The 18,539-nt window shown below is 41.0% G+C and overlaps 1 protein-coding gene across 1 annotated transcript; it reads right to left on the bottom strand.

The window, feature by feature from the left end:
* Window positions 1–11,233: 11,233 nt before the first annotated feature.
* LOC120943800 (gamma-crystallin-3-like) lies at window positions 11,234–12,691 on the bottom strand. The gene is made up of 3 exons (XM_040357347.1): window positions 12,624–12,691; window positions 11,798–12,040; window positions 11,234–11,533 (listed from the first exon to the last, which is right to left on the bottom strand). The coding sequence occupies exons 1-3, from the start codon at window positions 12,630–12,632 to the stop codon at window positions 11,258–11,260; spliced, it is 528 nt and encodes a 175-aa protein (XP_040213281.1). The 5' UTR covers window positions 12,633–12,691; the 3' UTR covers window positions 11,234–11,257.
* Between the last annotated feature and the right edge of the window lie 5,848 nt (window positions 12,692–18,539).

Raw genomic sequence — 18,539 nt, forward strand, 5'->3', positions numbered from 1 at the left:
AGGGGCGGATCACCTCTATGCTTCGGCATTTATTTTTATTCACTTTTTTGGCAGAGATTTCTTCATCCACATTAATTGATGTGAATAGAGGAATCTGTTAGGTTCTGTTTTTTTCATTTAGTCCACAGGCTGCATGAAAAAAGGAACATTGCAATATATGCCCAACAATGACCAGCAACGTACTGTATGTTGCTGAAATTTGAGTGGTTATACCAGAATGAAGCCCTAAATTATACATTGCTCACACCTGTCAAGAATCTATGTGAAACTACACCCCAAAATAAATTTTGCTGCTTCTCCTGAGTATGAGGATACCACATGTGTGAGACTTTTGGGAGCCTAGCTGCGTACAGGACCCCAAAAACCACTGCCTTCAGGCTTTCCAAGGGTGTAAATTGTTGATTAAACTCCTCACTATCTATCACAGTTTCAGAGGCCCTGAAATGTCAAGATAGCACAAACCCCCCCAAATGACCCCATTTTGGAAAGTAGACACCCCAAGCTATTTTCTGGTCATTTTTTTTGGGGGGGGGGGTTGTTCTATATTGGTATTTCATGGCCTCAGAATCTGTGATAGGTAGTGAGGAGTGAAATCAAATGTTTACGCCCTTAGAAATCCTGTAGGCAGTGATTGCTTTTCAGAGTCCTGCACGTGGCTAGGCTCCCCAAAAGTCTCACAGATGTGGTATCCTTTTACTCAGCAGAATACATTTTGGAGTGTAATTCCACACATACCCATGGCATGTGTGAGCAATTTATCATTTCATTGACAACTTTGTGTAGAAATAGTTTTTTGTGTGTTATTTTTCAATCACTTGACAAAAAAATATTCAATGGGCTCAACATGCCTCTCAGCAAATTCCTTGGGGTGTCTACTGTACCTTCCAAAAAAGGGTGATTTGGATGGTTTTGTACTTCCCTTCCATTTTAGCCCTCAAGAAATGAGATAGGCAGTCCTAAACTAAAAGCTGCGTAAGTTCCAGTAAATGTACTGTAGTTTGTAGACGCTATAACTTTTGCGCAAACCAATAAATATACGCCTATTCTATATTTTTTTTACCCAAGTAATGTGACTGAATAAACTTTGGCCTAAATCTATGACACAAATTGAGTTTATTTAATTTTGTTTATAACAAAAAGTATAAAATACAATATTATTTCAAAATTTTTGGTCTTTTCGTTTATATCGCAAACAAAAAATCACAGTAGTGATCAAATACCACCATAGGAAAGCTCTATTTGTGGGAAATGTTTTGTTTGGTTACAGCATTGCATGACCACACAGTTACCAGTGAAAGCATTGCAATTTTTTGTCATTTGGTTAGGTCTATTTGGGATGATGTCCTCACATAATTATTGCAAATGTATGATGAAGTGATTCCACACATACTTGGGTTGATTTGTATTTTTTGCACCCAAGTGCATAACTTTTCATTTCTGAGTATTGAACCTCATCAGCCACTCATAAGATGCCTAACCCCCTACCTTGTCAAGGTCTCCTTTTAATGATGCTATATCCTGTAACAAAAATAACTCCCTGCATGAATTGGTATCATCTATAAACACTGAAATTAAGCTCTTTATTCCCACGTCTATATCATTAATAAACAAACTGAACTCTTCTCTGGACCTGTTCATGTAACTAGTTACCTATCCATATACAGCTGTAAGCTGCTTGCAAATTTGCAAGCTCTTTGTGGAATGTGTTTAATTTGGCAAGTACAATAAAACCTTGGTTTGAGAGTAACTTGGTTTAAGAGTGTTTTGAATGACAAGCAGCATTTTTTTAATACATTTTAACTTGATATACAAGCAGGGCCGCCATCAGGGGGGTACAGGCAGTACAACTGTAAGGGGCCCGAAGGCCCCCAGGGCCATTTTTTTTTAGAGGTCCGGAGTTCCCCCTTCCTTTTTAAAAAAAATATCTATATTGGGGTGAGAAGCGAATCAATCCTTTTTACCCTTTCAGTGCCAGGACCATACAGCATACAGACCTACAGCACTGCTTCCAGTTGACCAGGTCCGTATACCATAAGGACCAGCATTACTCCTTCTGCTATAAGCTCATGTGACCATGAGCTTATATCAAAAATGTTCAGCAGACACTTTTGAACAAAACAGTAGCTCTGATCAATGGATGACAATCCGATGATTAGAGCTTTTTAAAATGTGGGAACCCCCCTTCGCCTGCCGCTAGTGACGCCACTAATTCTCTCAATTTTCTCCGCCCCACTGTCGCCAAAAATGCACCCTTGCCATTCTCTTTTTTCTCTTCCACACCTCACTAAACCCTGCACCTCTGATTTTCTCTAGCCCCATGCCTCCCCCCAAAGCTCCGCACAGATCCTGCAGCCAATCCAGCCCTGTAGCTTCCAGCTTCTCTCCTCTGCTTTATGTGTTGCAAGGGAGAAGCAGAGAATAAAATATATATATATATATATATATATATATATATATATATATGAATATATGCCCCTGCCACCATTCCGACCACCCCCCAGTAGTGCCCCTGTTCTGTCCACGAGACTTATATTCTGATTACCTGTATCTGTGTTGTTGAAATAACATTTAAGATTTGTAATTTACATAAGACAATCATATGTGGAGTGCAGGCTCCATCTAGTGTTCTTTTTTGGTATTGCTTCAGTTCTGTTTATTTAATTACTGTGTGTGTAGTTAAGGAAGTTGTTAGTAAGCAGGGAATTCTGGGTAAAATCTTCACAGGAAGTGAACAGCCACCATGCTCTGAGAAGACACTGCAGGGAGCAGGACATGTCTTGCTCAATCTATCGCCATCACCCCTTAGAGAACTTAAAAAGTAAGTTTTTACTATCACATCTTGTATAGTATATTGTTGTTTCTGTTATGTATGCTGTATTGTATACAATAGTGTACTTATTTAGGTCTATTTCTGTCATTTTGTAGTTTCACCTGGCTTGTTCTAATAAACTGAGATCAAAGAAATATGGTATCTGAAGTTTATGGGATAAGAAGGTTTAGCTAAATGTCCTTGAGACAAAACAGTGAAATTTTTAAGCTTAACTTTGAAAGGAAGATAAGCTGACTTTGGATGTCTGTACAGCCCGGGGCTATGCAGTATCCACACAGTTCATACAGTCAGAAGCCTTACAGAAACAGGCCTGCAGCAGATGAAGCAAGCAGCCACGCTACACAGAGATGTGCTCTGTTAAGCAGCATTGACACTAGAATGGTCTCTATACAGCAAGACAGCTTCTTCCCAGCAGACATGTCTCACAGTGGGACATCTTCTTGCAAAACACCTTCACAAACAAGCTCATCTAGGTCATCTGTCGCAAATGCAACAGCTATCGCCCGTTCAAAAGCTGAAGCAGCAAGAGCCAGGGCTGCATTCGCAGACAAAGAGCTGGAGATGAAAAAAGAAAAGGCCCACCTTGAAGCGGAAAGAGCACGCATGGAACAAGAGAGAGAGAGAAGGAAAGAATACACCTGGAAGCAGAAAAGGTGAGACAGGAACAAGAGAAAGAACAACAAAGAATACACCTGGAGGCTGAGCTAGCTCAGCAAGAGGCATCTCTGAAATTGCAGCAAGCTATCCTAGAAGCTAACATGGAAAGGCTGGCAGTAGACCGAGACGCTGCCGCAGCCATTGCAGAAGCAGCCGTCTATGATGAGCCAAGAGTAGGCAGCAGCATACCAGGCCTAGAGGAGGACCAACAAGATTCCTCGCAATGCATGTCAGATTATGTCTACCAGCACTGTGACCCAAGCAGCTTCCCACAACGAGAAATTAAACATGACGTCAGTGAGTCACATCAAATAAAGCAGCAACAAGATGACCTTGGACCCCAGTGCTACAAGCAAAAAAAATCTGACAGAGTTACAGACTTCCAGTCCCAACCAAGCCTTCTACTCCACAAGGTAGCCAGCCTCCATACAAACATCAAACACCTGTCTTTACTCCAAAGGGGTATGCAACAAGCCGGTACGAACTGCCAACCTTATGCAAGTTTGAGCCCAGTGCGCCTAAAGAAGGGACTTCTACCAGGTATGCCTATACACCGAACCACAATACACCAGCAGCCTACCCCAATGCCAATCAGGCTACTTAATAACCTGCTCATTAGTACCCTCGAGAATGGTCATCCTTCTCTTTTCCAACCCTGTCAAAATCACATCCTCACAAAGGAGCTACCACACAACAACCCTGTACTTCTTCCCTTCCTAAGTCACCTCTGTGACAGCAATAACTGTGATGACGACAAAAGTGACTTAGGAAGCGCAGTGTTCAAGAAAACAAAGGAAGATAACCAGGTGGCAATATCCATTGAGGCTCTTTCTAGAAGTTATGGAAAGGAGTATGGAGAAAGAAGACAAAGCCACAAAGATGACATTTGCCTAACAACAGAGAACTAGCATATAAATGCCTCACTTCTCTAAGACACCATCTTCAAAGGAACCCAGAGATAAGAGAACATTTATTTTCCTTCATGGAGAAAATATTTATTGGTCATGCTGAGATAGCCCCAAACCTCAAAGAGGAATGTTGGTATGTTGGTACTTACCCATATTTGGGGTCTATCACCCTAAGAAGCCAGGGCGAATTAGAGTGGTGTTTGATTCCAGCGCCAAGCATGAGGGTGTCTCCCTAAATTATGTCCTTCTGTCTGGCCCTGACCTTAACAGCAGATTTTTAGGAGTACTTCTCCGCTTTTGCAAAGATTCAGTCGCATTCATGGCAGACATACAGCAAATGTTCTATTGCTTTCTTGTTAAAGAAGAGCACCACAACTTTCTGAGGTTTCTCTGGTTCAGGGACAACAACCCCTCTGGAGACAGCACAGACTACTGCATGAGGGTGCACATATTTTGCAACATTCTTTCCCCTGCAGTTGCTATATATGGCCTCAGACACTCTTCTACAGTGGGAGAGTCAGAGTATGGGTTAGATGTTAGACAATTTGTGGACAAGGATTTCTATGTAGATGATTGCTTGAAATCACTACCCACAAATTAAGCCGCAATCAGTCTCCTCAAAAGAACTCAAGCAATGCTTGCTTGTTCCAACTTAAGACTCCACAAGATTGCTTCTAACAGTAGAGAAGTTTTAGAAGCCTTTCCTGTCCAAGATCATTCTAACGAGTTAAAGGACTTAGATCTAGGCACAGACTCACTTCCCATGCAACACAGCCTTGGTTTGCTTTGGGACTTAAGATCTGACACCATTACTTTCCAAGTAAACACTGAAGAAAAACCCTTTCCCCATATACAGTACCTGCCGCCGAGAATGTGTTTTTAGCACGACAGCATCGCGCTGATTCTCGGCGACAGGGTGCCGACATCTCGCACTCGCTTGAATGGTGACAGCACATTCCAGCAAGCGCGTCATAGAAGCGACGGGAGATCCGACTTGGATTCCCGCCAATTCTACACGTGTGCGGCGTTTGTTATGAATCCTGAGGGGGAAGTCCCCGCCGGATTTTAAATAAAAATCCGGCATGGGTTCCCCCCCTCAGGAGCATACCGGGCCCTTAGGTCTGTTATGGGTTGTAAGGAGAGCCCCCCCTACGCCGAAAAAACGGCGTAGGGGGTCCCCCTACAATCCATACCAGACCCGTATCCAAAGCACGCTACCCGGCCGGCCAGGAAAGGAGTGGGGACGAGCGAGCGCCCCCCCCCCCCCCCCTGAGCCGTACCAGGCTGCATGCCCTCAACATGGGGGGGGTTGGGTGCTCTGGGGCAGGGGGGCGCACTGCGGGGCCCCCCCACCCCAGAGCACCCTGTCCCCATGTTGATGAGGACAGGGCCCCTTCCCGACAACCATGGCCGTTGGTTGTCGGGGTATGCGGGCGGGAGGCTTATCGGAATCTGGGAGCCCCCTCGGCTTGCATCGGACCTATATAGGCCTCACAGTCCCATCATTCTCTGTACCTACCCATGTGATACCTACCCACATGGGTAGGTACAGAGCATGATGGTAGTCGGATCTCCCGTCGCTTCTATGACGGCTTTGTCTCTATCACGGCAAGCCAGCTCGGCGCTGGCTCCCGCGATGGGGCTCGTAGGTGCTCAATCTCGCCGAGAAAGGGAGCGAGATTGACACAATATCGCGTGCACCTACTGTAGGTGTCCTGTCTACCATAAACAGCCTGTATGATCCTTTAGGCTTTGCAGCACCTGTCACTATCCAGGGTAAGGCACTACTTAGAGACTTAACCTGTGAGTCGTTAGATTGGGACCACCCTCTACCCACAGACAGGAAGAACTTATGGCTGGAGTGGAAGGACTCACTAACAGCTTTATTCAACCTTAAAATTCCATGCCCATATGCTCCTCTGTCATCTGCAGACGTTCAGATGCAAAGACTTTGTGTGTTTTTGAATGCTTCTGTTAGAGAAATTGCTTCTGTAGCTTACTTGAAAACCATAGACACTAAAGGACAATGCCGCATAGGGTTTGTAATGGGCAAAGCAACACTCGCACCACTTCCTGAACACACCATACCCAGGCTGGAACTTTGTGCTGCAATATTGGCTACAGAGCTAGCTGAACTAATTGCAACAGAGACAAACCTAGAAATTCAAAAAGCTGAGTTCAAGTTTCATTAATGCTCTTAGACGTTTCATTGCAATCAGAGGCCCAGTGAAACTCATTCGCTCTGACAGAGGGTCTAACTTTGTAGGAGCAGTAAAAGAACTTCAAATTCCTTCTAACTTGGACATTCTCAGAGTAGAAAGATACTTAAGTGAACAAGACTGCATGTGGACCTTCAACCCACCTCACTCTTCTCACATGGGAGGTGTTTGGGAAAGGATGATAAGCATATCCCGCAGAATTCTTGACTCTTTCTTCCTACAAGTAAGGAACAAGGAACTGCAAGGCTTACTCAAGAATGTTTAGTGACATTTATGGCAGAGGTTACAGCTATCGTTAACGCCAGACCTTTGAAATCAATTTCAAGTGACTCTGAAGATCCAGTGGTCCTCACACCTGCCATGCCTTTAATGCAAAAGACTAGTCTTGCCGGTGCTCCAGTTGGAGAGTTTTGTGAGAAGGACCTTTACAAACGTCAATGGAGACAAGTACAAACCCTTGCCAATACCCTTTGGAGGGGGTGGAGGGAACAATATATATCTACTCTACAAGTAAGGAGAAAGTGGCACACTGAAAAGCCTAATCTTAAACCTGGTGATGTTGTGCTTATGAAAGATTTCCAGACACTAAGGAATATGTGGCCTTTAGGTCTGGTCACCAAAGTACTCCCAAGCAAGGATAATTGTGTCCATAGGGTCGAGGTCAAGATCTTTCAACAGAATGAGGCTAAAGTATTCTTAAGACCAGTGACCGAACTTGTTCTGTTGCTTTCTACGGAGGACTTTGTTAGTGACATCAGGCGGGGAGTGTTCTGTCCACCAGACTTATATTCTGATTACCTGTATCTGTGTTGTTAAAATAAGATTTAAGGTTTGTAATTTACATAAGACAATCATATGCAGAGTGCAGGCGCCAACTAGCATCCTTTTTTTTGTATTGCTTCAGTTCTGTATATTTGATTCACTGTGTGTGTATTTAAGTAAGTTGTTAGTAAGCAGGGAATTCTGGGTAGAATCTTCACAGTAAGTGAAAACAGCCACCATGATTTGAGAAGACACTGCAGGGAGCAGGACATGTCTTGATTAATCTATCGCCATCACCCCTTAGAGAACTTAAAGCGGGATTCCACCCGCAATTTTTTTTTTTAAAAGTCAGCAGCTACTAACAGTGTAGCTGCTGACTTTTAATAAGGACATTTACCTGTCATTCTCGCCCGCGCTGATGGCCCCCCAGATGTCGATCCCTCGATTGGTGCAGGTCCCACGCCACCATTCACACTAAGGCCTTACGGCTTCACTGCCCATTTCCTACTGCGCAAGTCTTGCGCCGACTTGTGAATGGGCGGCTGCTCTCTGGGAACACACACAGTTCCCAGAAAGCAGCATGCCCCATTCACTAGGAGAGGATGAAGAAGAAGGCGGACCGCGGCTAAGGAAGAGGCAGATTAACCGACTTCCACATAGCAACAGGTATTTTGGGTGAGTATAAAAAAAATGTTTTCAATTTTTTTTTTTCAATTTGTTTTAGGATTTTTGGGCAAATTTTTTTTTTCCTGGGTGGAACTCCACTTTAAAAAGTATGGGCCAGATTCACAAAAGAGATACGACGGCGTATCTCCTGATACGCCGTCGTATCTCTGTGATCCGCCCATCCTAACTATGCGGCTGATTCATAGAATCAGTTACGCATAGCTAGCCCTAAGATCCGACAGGTGTAATTGACTTACACTGTCGGATCTTAAGGATGCAATTCTATGCCGGCCGCTAGGTGGCGAGGCCATTGCGTAGAATATGCAAATGACTAGTTACGGCAATCCACGAACGTCTGCGTTACCCGTCGCTCTAACTTTACGTTGTTTCCATCGAGATACGCGTCGTAAAATTAGGGCTGAGCCCTAGGTGTTCTAAGCCATGTTAAGTATGGCCGTCGTTCCCGCATAGAAATTTAAAAAATCACGTCGTTTGCGTAAGTCGTCCGTGAATGGCACTGGACGCCATTTACGTTAACGTCTAAACAAATGACGTCCGTGCGACGCCATTTTGCGCAATGCACGTCGGGTAATTTTCCCGACGGAGCATGCGCAGTACGTTCGGCGCGGGAACGCACCTAATTTAAATGGTGCCAGCCCCATTTGAATTAGGCGGGCTTGCGCCGAGCGGATTTACGTTACACCGCCGCAAGTTTACAGGTAAGAGCTTTGTGAATCAGGCACTTACGCTGTAAACCTGCGGCGGTGTGACGTAAATCAGATACGTTATGCTGCCGTGGAGCAACGTAATTCTTTCTGAATCTGGCCCTATGTTTTTACTATATCATCTTGTATTGTATATCGTTGTTTCTGCTATGTATGCTGTATTGTATGCAATAGTGTACTTATTGAGGTCTATTTATTTTATTTTGTAGTTTCACCTAGCTTGTTCTAATAAAACTATGGTATCTGAAGTTTATGGGACAAGCAGGTTTAGCTGTCTGCCCTAAAGACAGAACACATGTCAATGAACTTATTGTATTGCTTTGTTGTATAAATATGTAAACATCACTGATTATGGTTAATGGCTTAATTTATTTAGAGCCCCTTTTCTATCTTGGCATGGTATAATCTTTTTCTTCAATTGGTCCATTGTATAAAGAGATATTTGAGCGTTGTGGATGCTAGATCATTGCTATTTTACAGACTCATTATCTTCCGACAATATATACCTACTTCACAGGTGTGTTGCCTTGGTTAGCAATATGAATGCTACATGATTTGTCTGTATGGTAATCTTTGAAGACATCTGTGGTTTTGTTTATATACAGTGCCTTAAAAAAGTATTCATACCCCTTGAAATTTTCAAAATTTTGTCATGTTACAACCAAAAACGTAAATGTTTTCTATTGGGATTTTACAACGTGGCACATGCAGGTGAAGTAGAAGGAAAATGATAAATGGTTTCAATTTTTTTTACAAATAAATATGTGAAAAGTGTGGCGTGCATTTGTATTCAGTACCCCCCCCCCCCCGAGTGAATACTTTGTGGAGCCCCATTTTACTGCAATTACAGCTGCAAGTCTTTTTTGGGTATAACTCTACCAGCTTTGCACATCTAGAGAGTGACATTTTTTCCCATTCCTCTTTGCAAAATAGCTCAAGCCGGTGTATTTGGGGTGATGTGCTGTGTTCGTTTTCCATCACACATCACATTTCACTTTTAGGCCAAAAAGTTACATTTTGGTCTCATCTGACCAGATCACCTTCTTCCAAATGTTTGCTGTGTCCCCCACATGGCTTCTCACAAACTGCAAATGGGACTTCTTATGGCTTTCTTTCAACAATGGCTTTCTTCTTGCCACTCTTCCATAAAGACCAGATTTGTGGAGTGCATGACTAATAGTTGTCCTGTGGACAGATTCTCAAACCTGAGCTGTGGATCCTGTAGAGTTACCATGGGCCTCTTGGCTGCTTCTCTGATTAATGCCTTCCTTGCCTGGCCTGTCAGTATAAGTAGATGCCCACGTCTTGTTTGCAGTTGTGCCATACCCTTTCCATTTTCAAATGATGGATTAACCAGTGCTTAGAGAGATGTTCAAAGCTTGTTTTTTTTTTTTTTCATAACCTAACCTTGCTTTATGTGCCATTTTGGGTTTGTCTATCACATAAAATCCTAAATAAAATACATTTAAGTTTTTGGTTGTAACGTGACAAAATGTGGAAAACTTCAAGGGGTATAAATAATTTTTCAAGGTACTGTAAATGGTCTATATTATACACCTATGGCATCCTTATAAATACAATCCATCCAATTTGGATTGAATACACCCATGATCTGGCTCTTTGTAAGTCCCCTATAAACCTTGGTAATTATGATTATTCTGCTAGTGGGAATTTGGATTTGAATGATGTTTTTAATTTTCCTATATTTATATAATGACATACCCTGTAAGGGGCTGTCGTCTCTATACTGTATATGGGGGGGGGGTAATTTTCTGGCTTCCTTACCCTAGTGTCTGCCCCAAAGGTGTGATCTTCTCCTAGCCTCCTTTTTCAATTCCCATACTTTCGGTGTTGTATTTTGGTGAGTTGAGATGTATAAATGTGATTATAAAGTATGATGTAAGTAAATGGTTTGGGATCAGACAATGATTATTTTTTTTTGTCTAGTTAGGTCCAATTTCTCGATCTCAAGATAAGGTCCTGAAGAAGCTATAGTTGGTAAATGTATTGACCCTGTGGATCTAGTACTAGTACAACTGGTGTGATTTGTATACATATTGTAAATGCCTTGTCACAATACTGTAAGAGATCAACATTGAACTATGTCCTATATTCGTGTTTTAATTATTCTTTTATACACAATACTCAAAATTTTAAGTGTAATTTTTTGCACACAAGTAAAGTCTGTTAAAAAAAAAATTCATGTGGATTTTGAGGTTAGGACGTGGTACATGTGGGGGTGGTCCTGTGTGTGTGTGTGTGTGTGTGTGTGTGTATATATATATATATATATATATATATATATACACTGTATATATTATACACAACAGTAAATGGTGCTTGCTCTATATGGTGTTTGGTATTACTATTATAGAGAAGACACGGCTAGGGTAAGTAAGGCACATATGGCACATTTGCCCACTACCTCATTGGTTAACACAAAAAAAAAAGAAATAAATATGCCAGTTAGCATATTCCGGGTTATTTATTTTACATCAGATAATAAACTCGTCTGAAGGAACTGATTCTGGAGTTGACACCTCCCCAGTCAGAGCATCTGCTGTATTCTCCAGGTCTCAAGTAGTACTGACGTCCTCTATAGTTAGGCTCCTCATAGAACATCCAATGGCCATCAAGGACCTGACATGAATTGATATCATGATAACGGAATTTCTCATAGACTTGAGGACAATCCTCACTGAATTCCATCATATGACCTCGAAAGTCTCCTCTTTCATAGATTTTCACTTTAAATGGACCACGATGCTACAAAAAGACATTATAAAATAGTATGAGTACCAGTCAGCACTGAGGACTGCCACAGGGACCTATAGTAAAGCAATAGTCATTTAGTAATTAATCTTTTGTTTGTTACTTATCTTCAAAGATAGATAGTGCAAACATTTATGGACCAAAACCAGCATATTCTAAACTATGAAAGTTTAAAATATATGAGATTACACATTAAACTTGTGGCAATTTCCCTTTTTATTATTAACAATATCTATCTATCTATCAATTCATACTTACAAGGGGAGCCAACCGGCAAGATTTAATGGAATCATTGAATCCCAGCCATTTCTGGAAATCAGGATATTCTCCCTTCCAAAGGTAGTACTGGTAACCTCTGTAATTAGGATGTTCGTAGAGGATCCAGTTTCCACTGTCTACACGGATAGAGTTGCAGCGGTTAAAATAGGTGGTCATATCGGAACAGTCTGTGCTGCATTCATAGCAGCGACCCTGAAAGTTCCTGTCCTCATAGAATAAGATCTGCAAAAATGTAATACAGCATTATATGTTTTCAATTTGTAAAGCTTTGTTTTTGAAGGCAGACAAACAGTTGTAAATTTACACTATAAAATTAAAACGAAACAGTAATAAGATATTGAAAAAATCTTAAATATTAATATAAATAAAACTGTAGATAAACATTCTTGTCAAACACAGCAATTTCTATTAAAACAAGCTGCATGCATTGTGCATGTTTGACAAGAAAAAGGCTTTATCTTACCTGCTTTGCCTTCAGTTGAAATGCACCTGAGAAGGACCTGATGCATCCAAAGAAACACAGCGCAACTCATAGTAGGTCAAATGTTGCCTCTGAACTGTCATATACTGTTCTAGTAAAGTCCAAGGCAACTTGCTTGACCTGCATTTGATGTGCATTTCAAACGCACATATAATGCAGGAAAACAACATACCATAATAGGTCATCATGAGCCTTAACTCATTTAATAAATAAATAGTGTATGACACCTATTGGTTTGGTACATATAGTAGTAATTTTATTTTGTGACTTTGTAAAGAATCTATAATATTGTTCTAGTGAGATTATTGTAAAAAGCATCCTTACCTTTCCCATTGTAAGGTGTAGGAATGGAGAAGTAATCAATCACTGCCATGGGAACAGCATTGACATATATATAGTGCTGCATAATTTAGGAGTAGGACTTTTTTTCTGTCCAGTAAGGCGAATGTGTAGATCTTTTTAATTGTTTTGTTTGAGTGTGTGATTATTTGAATGTTACAATTGTCGGTCTATGCTAACACACGTTCATACCAAAGCCTTAGCTACATAATACAGTTACAGCACAGTTGTTTCAGTTCTGAATAAACCTATTCTTTTAGAATATAAATGGGATGTATGCTTGCATAAAGGAACCATGAAGAGCAGTACATTAAACATTTCAGCATGATCAGCTAAATACAAAACCTGAGCAAGAACTATAGTATGGTGGAGCATTTTAAAACAAGCTCTCTTTATAGAAAACATGTCAAGCTTGGTTTCAGGAGTTTATGAGAGTGTCAATTTATTTAGACGTAATTGTCAACAAGAAACATTTCTGTTTGCCGTTGTAAAGCACATGTGAACTCAAGGCCAATAATAAATAATACATAAATAGTTTGTTAGTATTTTAATATAAAAACACTTTAAATTGTTTTTATGTGCAGTCTTGTTCTCTTAAGGCCATGAGTGTAGAAGTGGCACTTCTTTCTTTCTGCTTATCATCATGCGCTGATGCTGGAAGTACAATTATGTAAATTACCCGGGAGGGAGGTCCATGAGGAGGGGACCAGCCTATTCCTTCAGGATGACAATGCTGTGATGCTGGAGTAAGAGGCTTCATAATGCAGCTGACACAGCTTTGTAGCCCAATGACAGCAGTTCTTGAAAAAGAATGACAACACAGTGATTGAAAGAGTTGCATACATTCTTTTCACCCTGTAACAGAATGTGAGGTCTGCACACTGACACTTGCAATATCAACACTGCCATCTAACATCTATCAATATGGTATGGACAAACTATATATCAGTTTTCTAATTAAAGCCAAAGCACTTTCAACTTGCCATAGCTAGAATTTCATTGAAACAAAATAAAGCCAGCAATAATAGGAATATTCCCTGTAAAACATATATACAGCCAGTTTTAAGTGTACTGCGTGTAGTCAGGGACAAGTTGCGAAAAAAAAATCAATTGCAGCCAGAAACAATTCTGAAAAATCACAGTTGAAAAAAAAACACATGCAGCCTGTTATGACTGTAGTGCATTAGTATAGAGACTGTGAAAAAAATAAATTGTAAGCAGCACACAGTAAATTAGGAAATACCATCTGCAACCTGTTAAGACTGTAGTGCATGAGGAGAGGCTGTAAAGAAGCTGCAAGACATACATCAGCAGCAAAAAAATGTAAAAAAAAAACTTTCCTCCCCCAATCCAAAATTCCCCAAGATACACAACATTTGTCTACCTAAAAGGTGTTTAGTAAGGGTTTACTTGAGGAGACCAGTCCCTACAAGACTTACACTAATCTGACCCTTTGCACCCTCTGCAGTACTTCTTATGCTTTCTTTATCGCAGCTAAGCACATTATCAAAATCATTACCGGGAACCCAACCTTTTATATTGCAGGGACTGGGTTATCCAAAACCCCACTTATTAACAACAAAAGACTGTAGGCAAAACAAAGGTATTGGTACTCTGCACTATGTGGCTCTAAAGTTTCCTCTATGAGGAATAAATTAATAAATTTTGTATCTCAATTCCATCCCTTTTCGTTTTGTATATATAATATTATTAGGAAACATTGGTCCATTTTAAGTGATTTGTCCTACTATATCTGAATTCCAAGCCCCCTCTCCCTCCTCATACAAGGGGGGGGGGGGGTAAAACATTACTTGGGTTACTTTAGGTGGAAGTTAAACACCCTTTTGCCAGGCACAAATATGCTATCAGGGATAATCTAGTAAAATGATCACTAGCAAGACATTTTGTTGAAAAGGGACATTCGGTCTTAATTAAAATGTATGGTTATTAATGGGATAAAAAAAAATAGAAGCGGAGACAATTGTGAATTGCTGTTAAAAAAAAGTGTCAGGTGCAGTGGATCCATTTTTTGGATACCCTGCACCCCAGAGTGTTACATTAAGATCTGGATTTGTAACTTTAATCTTTTTAAATAATGTTTTGTGTAATTTTTTTGTCATCTATTCCTTATTTTAAAGCTTTTTCTGGAATGGGGTGGAATGATCTCTGTAGAAATATATGTATAAAACACTGACCCCACAAGTTTGCTTTGTATAACGTCTTGTGAAATCTGGATATTGTATTTTTAACAATAGGTTAACATTTGGATGCTTCTGGAGAGATGTCGGGGAATGCACCTGTCCCGTTAACCATTTCTCTACTATATAAATTAATATATTGTGGATGTTGTGGATGTTACCTTAATTGATGATTAATTGAATAATTGATTCCAAACGTATTTTGCAAAGTATTTAAGTCTTTATGGGTGTATCATGATTCATATGTGTTATTATCTATATGTGTCTATATGGTATGCACTTGATGTGTGCAATGTATTATCTTTATATATGAATAATCAAGTGTCATGGATCCTAAAGAAGTGACTTGTTCACAAAACACACACATATTTTTTTTGTGTTTTACATATATTGTTTGCACTCTCTTTAGTGGCATACTTAGCTCAGGTTCACGCTATAGTGACCTCGCATGTGATTTGCCCCCGCACCACAGGTGTCGATCACAAGTTCAGCAATACAGTCACATGGCTGAACTCACATTGGACTCACAGAAAAAAAGTTGCAGGGACTTTTGTTTCCCCCGCACTGGAATCAGATCGAATGGGTGTTCTCACCTATGCAATCTGATTCCTGTCCGAATCCGCAGTTCGCATTGCGATCTGTGAACTGATCTGGGGGTGTCATTAACATTGTATTAACACCCGCATCGGTTCACAGAGGACAGTGGGAACTGCCTGCGGGAGAGATGTGATGCAGGAAACGAAGCTGGAATCACAGTGGTCCCCGCATTGCATATGTGTGAACCTAGGCTCAAAGTCCCATTGTATTCCTCTCTTCCCTACCACCATTTTGATGGAGTGTGGGTGAGAGATTTTAGATCCCTAATTCACTCTACAAAGGACTTCCACATCTGTTCCTGTGCTTCAGAGCATCTTCACCCCCTGCTTCTTATACCCCCACTAAGTGCACATCAGCTGCAATGACGGCACAAACTGAAGTCACATGTGTGGAACATCTAGACTACATAGGGAATTCTGTATGTATAGTTTGGGCAAAATCAATATAATTATATAATCAATGCAAATGTTGGTATGGGCATATTAATAATGGCCTTTTCCTCACCCTGACTGTTTATAAATATGTCTTGATACTCCTGACACTCTCCTGATAGAGTGTGCTTTTCCACAGACATGGGTTTACTAGTTCTACAAAATGTATTGCAATATCATATTAATTGAATTGAGAACATTTTTGACTATTACTACTTAAAGCAGATCTGAAAGCAGCCAATAAAATATTGTTTATGGACTTCAGCTCTTGCAGCTGTATACCCCTTATAGACCAAAGCAATTTTTAAATTTCCACTATGGACTTGTTTATTTTTCAATAACTGTATCAATGCATAAGATAACAAAACATATACAACTTTAGTAATACATACTTTGTTTTTTTGGGGACAAAGTATGCTTTCTTGTAAAAATAATGTCCTGAAAAAAAAATGTTTATGTAAATTATGGACAGAAGGATGCAAAAAAAATACAAAGGCATAGAAGAGTAATTTGCAAATAAAAAAGGCACATCTTTTCAATTTTTCACATTTTATTTTTGCTAGGAGAAAGATTTTTTTTTTTATGAAATGGGAAAAGTTAATTAGGGCTGATTAAAATTAACTAAGGATTACTAAGGAGTTAAGATGTCATATGAAGATTATAGGTCACATCTTTGATCTACAGTACATATGAATGAAATATCAAATACAATGAAACAATACAGTGTAATGTCATATTTACTTAATGACACTATGGGCAGGCCCGGATTTACTCCCTTTGCCGCCCCAAGGCCGGGTCCTTCAATGCCGCCCCCCCCCCCCCCCATCATCACATGGGGGGGGCGATGCGAGGGGGGTGAGCGATTTTTTGCAGACAATGACTGGTGTTAGTGCTTCAATCATTCTGGTGCCATGGTAGTTATGGTGTCAGGATGATTGAAATGCATTATTTCTATCATTACATTGTAATATAAAATGAAATAGCTTAACTCACCATAAAGCAGAGTGGGAGCCCTGTGTCACTTGCCACCGTCGCTTGTCACCAGATGGGAATTTCACTTGCCACACTGCCTGCCACCAGATGGGGATGTCATTTGCCACGCTGCCTGCCACCAGATGGGGATGTTACTTGCCACGCTGCCTGCCACCAGATGGGGATGTCACTTTCCATGCTGCCTGACAGCATATGGGGATGTCACTTGCCACACTGCCTGCCACCAGATGGGGATATCACTTGCCACACTGCCTGCCACCAGATGGAGATGTCACTTGCCAAACTGCCTGCTAGCAGAATAGGGATTGCCACAGTTACCTGGCTACCACCCAAAAAGTACCTGTTTGTCACTAATTGCATGTAAAATCAAGCCCCCCCCCAGCATTGCAGAGTACTTGCACCCAGGTACAACGCTGCCAGCCTCTCCTCTCCCGCGCAAGGAAACTAGCTGCAGGTGAATCGTAAAACAGAGACACATGAGATGAGAGTAAGGGCGGGCGGGCGGGCGGTGAGAGATGACGTCATTCTCTCTCTTCTGTGTCGCACAGCCTGTAAGGTGGGGGCGGAAGTTGTAACGGCAGTGCGGGCAATAAGAGAATCTCTCTCCGCCGCACGGCCCGCACCGCTGAAAAATTACTTGTCTCCCCTGCCGCGCGGCGCCGCCCCTGCACACAGTGCGAAATCTGGCCCTGACTATGGGGGTTATTTACGAAAAGGGAAATCCACTTTTCTCTACAAGTGAAAACTACAAGTGCGAAGTGCACTTGAAATTGCACTGAAAGTGCACTTGGAAGTGCAGTCGCTGTAAATCTGAGGGGTAAATCTGAAATGAGGGGAAGTTCTCCTGACTTTATCATCCAATCATGTGCAAGCTAAAATGCTGGGTTTTTTTTTCTTGCATGTCCCCCTCAGATCTACAGTGACTGCACTTCCAAGTGCACTTTCAGTGCAAAGTGAATTTCCCTTAAGTAAATCACCCCCTATCTGTCATTTACACTGGAGTAACTGAATTTTGACAGCCACTGCCACTTTGCAATATAAAGTGATTCCCAGCTGTCATTTTTAAAACCATTAACTGCCAGTAATAATGTGTGTGTGGGGGGGGGGGGGCAGGGACAGAATGGCAGGACATAAGAGATGAATCTCTTACATTCAAAATCCTCCAGTGGTTAAAGTAGAACTAAAGTCCTGGTTTTATTTCGATATTGTAAAGGAGTGTTATAACCTAGGTAATTTATTTTGCTATCTACTGTATGTCAGATTAAGGAGATTTCCCATCACTTCTTGTCCTATAACCAAATCAGGGAGGTAGATGAAATGTATCCACAGTGAGAGAATCCCTGGTTGCCACCAAACCTAGTGTCCCCATTAAATGATTTTGCCTCTATTCCTGCTTTGCCGACAACCCAAAATTTGGGATTTTCTTTCATCCTCAGGGATTTCAAACAGGGCTAGCAGTGAGGATGAATATCTTTAAAAGGCACAGACAATGGTAAAAACCTGATAGAGGTTATAATCCCTTTCTACTCTATCAAAACCTAAAAAGGTTTGCTTTTCGTTGTATTTTAAGCTTTAACATGTTATGGCCATTTCAAAAGTTGTTTCCAAGCTTTCATTAGAATAAAACCTGATGATCCTTCAATAATGATTCATGTTTAGGTACTTCCTATTATAGGGTGACA

The sequence above is a fragment of the Rana temporaria genome, chromosome 6 (assembly GCF_905171775.1).
Source record: "Rana temporaria chromosome 6, aRanTem1.1, whole genome shotgun sequence".
NCBI classification, from domain to species: Eukaryota; Metazoa; Chordata; class Amphibia; order Anura; family Ranidae; genus Rana; species Rana temporaria.